The sequence below is a fragment of the Anneissia japonica genome, unplaced genomic scaffold, assembly GCF_011630105.1.
Source record: "Anneissia japonica isolate Jap-2015-1 unplaced genomic scaffold, ASM1163010v1 scaffold1489_len2284818_cov182, whole genome shotgun sequence".
NCBI lineage: Eukaryota > Metazoa > Echinodermata > Crinoidea > Comatulida > Comatulidae > Anneissia > Anneissia japonica.
In genome coordinates, this window is record NW_022698455.1 from 2,237,296 (window position 1) to 2,245,047 (window position 7,752).

A 7,752-nucleotide genomic window follows, 5' to 3' on the forward strand; every position below is an offset into this window, starting at 1 on the left:
CACATATACCATGGAAAAAAATTAATTATTTCCTCCATGCACACACAGACCGTAGATTTTGTTTAGACTCGGGTACGAGCTTGGACAACACATTTTTTCTAGTCATTATTTATAATTCTATTACTATTTTTGTTTGACAGTTTGGTGGCGCTTCTACTATAAAGATGAACTCTGAAAACTCAGCAGTTCATATCACAAGGGTCAAAGGTTATTTCGAGATAAACAGGCGCGCGGGTGATAAGAAGTTATTGAATTCACTACATAACTAGAAATATGAAAACCATGAGTATTTTAAGTATGATATTGCTGTCAATACATCATTAACGAGCTGTCGAAGGTTTGAAATAACTTGAGCCAACGATTATAACTAGGCCTAGGCCCTAAACGCAGTCCTATTATAGTATTAATAATCATAGCCTAGCCTACTACTTACTACTACACTAGGCCTAGGCCTAGAGTCCTATTCTAGCTGGCCTGTGCTTCTTTGGTGTATGATCTGGCTCACCGACCTACCCTGTAGCAGGAGGGAGCGCCAACATCCTATTTCTAGCTAGGCTACACGTAGGCCTAGGTACACATGCCTGAAAGTAGGCATAGGCCTAGGAGGAACTGTACGTGGTGCAGATCGGGTTAACGGATCTCAAAGCCTATCTACTACTAGAACTAGCCTACGTTCATCTTCGACGCAGAATAAAGCCTACCTAGCCCTAGGCTACCTAGCCGATGTCAGGCCTAGGATAGGAGGCCCACCCAATTTTGAATTTTAAAGGAAGTTGAACAGGACAAATCAAGAGCCCCAATTGTGCCATAAGAATAGAAAGGCAGAAGATAGCTGTATTTTTTTAGAGTGACAATGTCAGACTTATCAAGGTAAAGTAGGCCTAGGCCTCAATGAATGGAGATAACCTTGGATAATTGATAATTAAGTGTGTATTTTGTAAATGTATTTGTCAAATTTGTATTGTATTATTTAATAATAAATCATAATTATTAATTATATAAATTTTGAGTCTAAATTTTCTAACCTTGGATATTGCTAAAACCTCCTCAAACTTCCCAAAGGCCCTTCCTTACTATTAAATATGGGAGATTAGGTAAAACAAGGCAATTCAACAAAAGGACGCACATCTCAGGACATGAAAGTATAAAACTCTGGCATCAACATTCTACAGTATGCGCTGCGTGCCATTACACGCTGACTGCCACAAAACCATAGCAACCAAACCATAATTTACCGTCAGCATGTGACCAATAGAGGGATTTAGCGATGGGCGTCATGTGACCTAACTTGAGCGTTGGATATAAACAATCCACTGACACAGTGGTGTTTTACATGGAGATTTCTATCGCAGCCATCCCTTGTAAAGATCATCATAATTCCCACTATATCAAACTGATTGGAAATTACTTAAAACTTAAAAATTTTTCCTTAATGTTTTGCTAATGCTTAAAAGATACTCTCCTCAAACATTGAGATTTTTCAACAAATGTTAGGCGCAGGTCCCTGCACATCTACGGCATGTTTATGTATGCATGATGGTCTTCGACCTGCGAACTACGCTGCGATGTTAGGGCCAGCTAAGGTTTTGAAGAATCACTTTCAAAGCATACAATCCAGAGAGAAGACTAGGAGAAATAAATAAACACTATTTCGAACAATCGTATTGCCTTTCCTAGCCACTTACTTCCTACGTTAACGGTGGGTTGTTTTCGCAACCATAACATTATCTTTTCCTATGCTATCGCACTGTAATGTTTTTCATGTACACTCAAGTTAGGTCACGTGACTGCCTGTAAACAATCATCGCTAAATCCCTCTATTACCCACACATGTGTTAGTTGCCATAATAATCGCACAACGTGCGGTGATCACATCTATCTAATGATATTTTGTACTAATATTAGACTTATATTCATTATTTCAACATTAAATTTACCAATATTGTGGTGTATTGTCGTTCATGAGACTCACTTCGCAGAAAAAATAAACAAATTTTCTCTATCTACCGGTACTCAAATGTTTGTTTTGTGCACCTTACAGTAGTCCAACATTGTCAAAATGACAGTTTAATGTTTTAAGAACAAAAAAATTTATAAAAATCAAACTTTTAATGGCTATAACTTTTCATTTTGTTGGTCAATATTCACGAACCAAACTGTAGGATAGAAGTTCATGTTCAAAAGAAATCAGATGTAACAGGCATTGCGAAGTACCCAAAGTTGATAAAATAGTAACTAACACCGTAAAACATATGGCACGCAGACTTATAATTGACAGCTGTACTTGCAACTAGTATCGGATTGTCAATGCCTCAGTAAAGATCAAAGGACTGTATGCATGCGCTATGTTCGAGAGTGGAGATATGCATCCTTTTGTTGAATTGCCTTGGTTAAAATTGCTTTCTATCATAGCAAATTATATTTGCTGTATGATCTGGTGAGGGCACGAGGCTGACCCAATTTCTGTGAGACTCCAACCACTCATGTGGAAGGTTTATGACCCCGGAATACCTTCTCAATCACATTCTATATTCCTTCATGAAGTATTATGACATATTTTTTCATCATTTACTTACTTGTTTTTTGTAGTGGGTGGCAAAGGTTATTTCGGAAAAAAACAGCCAATGCAGCAAATAGTCCTAAAAAATCAACTGGCCAATCCAACCAAAACAGAATGGATGACGCAGTGGTATGAACTTATTTTTTTATTCTACTAAAAATAACCCATTTGATTTTTTGTTTAAGGCTGTATAATAATGTATAAATATGAGATAAAGAATATGAATATTTAGGAACATTAGTGTTTGGTTATATTCAAAGAATATGCAGGTGTCCCTCCAATTAAAGACCATTTTTGGGACCAGGTTTCCATTCCCTTTAGCAGATTTGGTTTCTAGAATAATAATGACAAATAAAATGACATTTGCTAATATTGTATGTATTTTCCACTACATGTAGACAAGTTGGTTGATAACAAACAGCCCAAGTCTGGTGTGTAACCAACAAAAATACGATAAGATTTTAGGCTATCGTGTTGTTTAAAAATTCTTAAATCAATAACAAGTGGGGGTGGGGGGAGCATATGCTAGTTTTTTTTTTTTCTGGAAAATGTCCTTAAAAGACTATTCTACATATTTGATTGAAAAAAAAATGTTCTTGACCTCTGAAATAAAGATGGAAAAACAAGAGATGAAGCTTGAATACTGTACACACTATACTAGACTGTGATTTTCCTGTTTTTATGTCAAGGTTTTTCCATGTCAGGTTGTAGTTTCTTTTATAAACACACATCAGTCACTTCTTTCTAGAGGAATGTTTTATTTCGGGGATAGTAGAAAGAGTGGAAAGACCCAATAGTTAAATTAAACTTTAATTAATTTACAAAAACAGACTTGTAACATAGATCAAACAACATTTACCAGTGACTTGTTCTGCAGCACTTTTGAAACCCTTTAATGAACTATGCAGTAGATAATAATACATTACAAAATTGAGTGTATTTTCAAGATGTAATGATTCATATTCCTACTGTACAGTACATTAACTTATTATTTAAAGGTGCTGTATGATCATCACCTCAGTCACAGAGAAAAGAAGTAGTGTAGTGTAAGACATATATCATAAGCATGTCTTTACATTTATTTTAATTTATTAAGCTGTTTAATAAACAGCACTGAACTTGACAATTTTTAAAGACATTTCAGTGTTTAAAACACTATTCTATTGTATAATATTAATATCCACAAGCCATTTTCAAGCTAATATTTTTGGTGAATATTCATAGTGATAGACATGTGACTCCACTTTCATTCTTCTCTTCCCTGAAATAAAACGGTGTACGGTAAGAATGGTCCCGGAAAAAATGGCAGAGGAAAAAATGGCCCGGTAAAAATGGCCCCAAATGACAGGTAGGTAAAAATGGCCCCAAATGACAGGTAGGTAAAAATGGCCCCAATAATAAAATTCTGTATTAAAACTGATTTTTTAAAAATCATTATATGCATTTTTTAAAAAGGAAATAATTTAGTTTTTAAAAGGAATCTAACATCAAATAAATTGCCATTTACATTTTACTTTTTGCAGAAATTACATATTCAATGATAAAATATTCAAAGATAAAAAAAAGCCATGAATAACTTTTTATTTTTTTCCCATTTAAATGTTAAAAAATAGAAACAACATAATCAATAAATCAACATAAATCATGCATTTATTAATACTAAAATAATTTATTTGTTGCCAATTTCAAGGAAGCGGAATCACAATTTTCCAGAAATTCAATCTGGGTATTGGTAAACCCCACAAACAATGAGTTTATATGAACATCAAATTATTATTATTATTTTGGATGGGGTTGGCAGTGTGTTTGGAGGATTGTGGTGTATTTGCAAGTATTTTTTCCTAAAAAAATAATCAACATTTTAACCAAAAAATAGGTTCTTATAAATATTTAATTTTCTTAGTGATATACCAAGTGAGTCCATCACAATTGAATTGTTTGGTTTTCTACAGTGTGTTTTAGGTTTTTGGGATTTAGCAATACCATTTGATCCTACCATAATTACTTTACCCTCACAATTACACACCATTTTAATTCTTAGCATAATTGCCATATTTACATAACTATGTATATAATATAGTATCTCTGTTTACATTATTTAGTATAGTTTTAGGCACTTAAATTTACTTGACGGGGAGTAGAAACCAAGTATGCAATTAAATAAGTTGCTTAAATAAACCTAATTATTCAGTTTACTTTAGAAACAATATTTGATTAACAAATACTTCTTTGAAGTAACTCTAAGCAGAACATTTGTTGAAGTAAAGTAAGCCTCCCTTTTCCCATACATGAACTTGTCATTCAAACACACAGTTGATCCACATGCTTTAACTACTGTTTATTTGCACTGTTTATAACATGTAAAGTTATTTCATTTGATACTAATAACAAAAGTGAATTTAGTGGGTATCTATGAGTTGCATTTTGGTAGTTGAAGTACTGTATGTATGTCATTCTTCTACTTTGTTAGTGGAATAACGTTTTTAAAACTTATTTTAACTATCAAAAATTGTTCAATGGCCGTTGTTTTCTGATAATCTCTCAGTACATTATTTGCATCTGTTGTGTAACTGTATTTGTTATTGATTTAATTCTTGCTTATTACAGTATTTAAATATTTGAAGATTTAAAAAAAAATATCATTTCTATTTTTTTCATTGGGGCCATTTTTACCTACTTGTCATTTGGGGCCATTTTTACTGGGGCCATTTTTACCAGGGCCATTTTTTCCGGGGCCATTTTTTCCGGGGCCATTCTTACCTACATTCAAATAAAACATGTGAAAATCTGTTAAGAAATCATACAGTACTTTTTTTCCATCATTATTTCAGAGGTCAGACAAATTTTTCAATCTTTTTCCAATCATATAGTGGTGTAGAATAGTCTTTTAAGAACATTTTCCTTAAAAAAAAGTAATATGATATGACTCTCCGTTAAGGAGATATGAATTTTTGAATAACGTGGTGTCAAGTCTAGTTTAGCCTCAAAAGTCAAAGCTTATCTTTCTTTTGTTGGTCATATGCACCACTGACTTGGGTTGTTTGTCATCAGTTCAACATGTCTACCAATTTGTGGTAAAGGAGCATGGAGGCTCCATGATTGGAGGTGGTCTTTAATTAGTTTAATTAGTTAATTAGTTTAATTAGTTAATTCTAGTACATTGTGCACACAGGATATCATTTTGTAATACACCAAAAATGTATTTTCCCTTATTTTTTTCATTGAAGCTTTTTATATGTATTCTAGGCTTATACTGCCAAAGCAGCAAGACGATTTTCAATCTATTTCTATCCTTAATATTTTTTTTTTTTTTTCTGTAATTTTTATTTATTCTGTATATTTGTAATCAGGTTGTACTCGAGAATTCAAATAATAAAATGGAGTCAGCTGAAACAAGAGAGGACCGCTTAAAGAGACGGGAGCGTATACGTGAGCACGATGAAGGTAAAGTTAATTTAGGGCAAATTGTGTAAAGCTTTAGATTTATTGTTAAGGTAAACTGTTCTGATTGTCTCCCAGAAGGACCCCACTGGAAACAAGTCTTCGGACTTAGTGGGTTATCCTTGGTGCGATTAACACTGAAATACTCCTATCCTAGACTATGACAGTCAAATTTTTCAAAAGTCTTCCCGTTATTATTTATCACCCTTGTAATTGATTCAGCGAGATATGATATATATATATATATATGAGGCTTGTCATCATCACAAAAAATGAAAATTTACTTTTAATATATTTTTATTCTCCAAATTGTAAGTTCTGGAATGATGAGTCATTTACTGGAATCGAGTGCTATTGCCAAAATAAAAATAAAAATAAAAATGGCTTTTCTGTACTTAAAGTGTACAATACTGTCACATACTCAGTTTAACATAATAGCGACAATATGCTGGTTTTGGGATGACATGCCTCATGTGTGGTGTATTCAAGCATTTTTCATTGTTTGATGTATCTACATAAGGTACCATAAGCATTCATCATCATGAAGATATTATCATCATTTGTTTTACTTTTCAGAAGAAAATGAGGATATTTCCAAAGAAGAGGAAGATCAAATTAAGGTATGATTTTTATGAATGTACAGTATAATGCCATTATGATATTATATTTTTAGACCCTTAAGTTAGCTGCTAATAATAATAATAAAATATCTTACTTTAACCTCTGTGAATCCAATTTTATCTGTTTTTAAATTTTAAGTGGGTAGCTTGTACGATTGTTTACCGATTCATTTTTTGTTGATTTTTTCTTGGAAACCACAGGCAGTAAATCTTTAACTATAAAAATAAGTTGTATAGTGTATGTTTATAAACAAATCGCCTTTTTAGTACGGCAGCTTAGGGCCACATTTTGACTTAATATGGACGTTCCGGACAAAAGCACCAATTTTTTTTTACATGCTCCTTATGGTCATAGCATTCAATTTTTGGTAGGAACCACCTCATCCGAGGTCATTATGGCGGCCATCTTGGATTTCAAAATGGTAGCCTTATAAAACCTATGTTTATCTATATCTCCGCTTCTAAATCACTTTGAATAATAATTATAATGTCTAAGAGTATGTTTATATGATCGAGGAATACCAATATCATATTTGACCTGGTCAGATTGCCACAAATAGGTCATTTAAGGTCATTCAAGTTCAAATATTGTATGGTATCTTTAAAATTACGTAATTGTCAAATTTTACATTAGAATCATACCCAGGCTCTCAGAATTCAAAAATGTTACTATGAACTACAATATTTCATTTGAGGTCATTCTGGCGGCCATCTTGAATTTTAAAATGGCTGCCACGCAAAAACTATATTTATCAATATATCGACTTTTAAACTACTTCCAATAAGAATTATGATGTCTAAAAATATATTTTCATGGTCAATGATTTATAGGACTTGTGACATGGTCAGATAGTCATTTAAGGTCATTCTATTTCATTTTTCTGTTAAATACGTAGAATATCTTAATAATTTGTAAGTGATCGTGTTTTACAGCAAAATCATACATAAGCTCACAAAATTCAATTTTTGATAGGAACTATTTCATCAGAGGTCATTATGATAGCCATTTTAGGTCAAGGTCATTTAGCAGCCATATTAAATTTCAAGGTGACCACCATGTAAAACATGTTTTGTTCTTTTAAATATGTTTACTGTACTGCATAGTCAAAGAATAACATCAAAAGTAGTGCT

At 32.8% G+C, this 7,752-nt stretch overlaps 1 protein-coding gene across 2 annotated transcripts in view; it reads left to right on the forward strand.

Moving 5' to 3' along the window:
* Positions 1–186: 186 nt before the first annotated feature.
* LOC117102618 overlaps positions 187–7,752 on the forward strand; it is a 23,598-nt gene continuing 16,032 nt past the window's right edge. The window contains exons 1-4 of one of the 2 annotated variants that reach the window (XM_033242998.1): positions 187–337; positions 2,590–2,689; positions 5,911–6,004; positions 6,578–6,621. In XM_033242998.1, coding sequence (XP_033098889.1) covers positions 2,675–2,689; positions 5,911–6,004; positions 6,578–6,621 — 153 coding nt within the window. In that variant the 5' untranslated portion in view covers positions 187–337; positions 2,590–2,674. The other variant, XM_033242996.1, reaches the window with a different exon arrangement.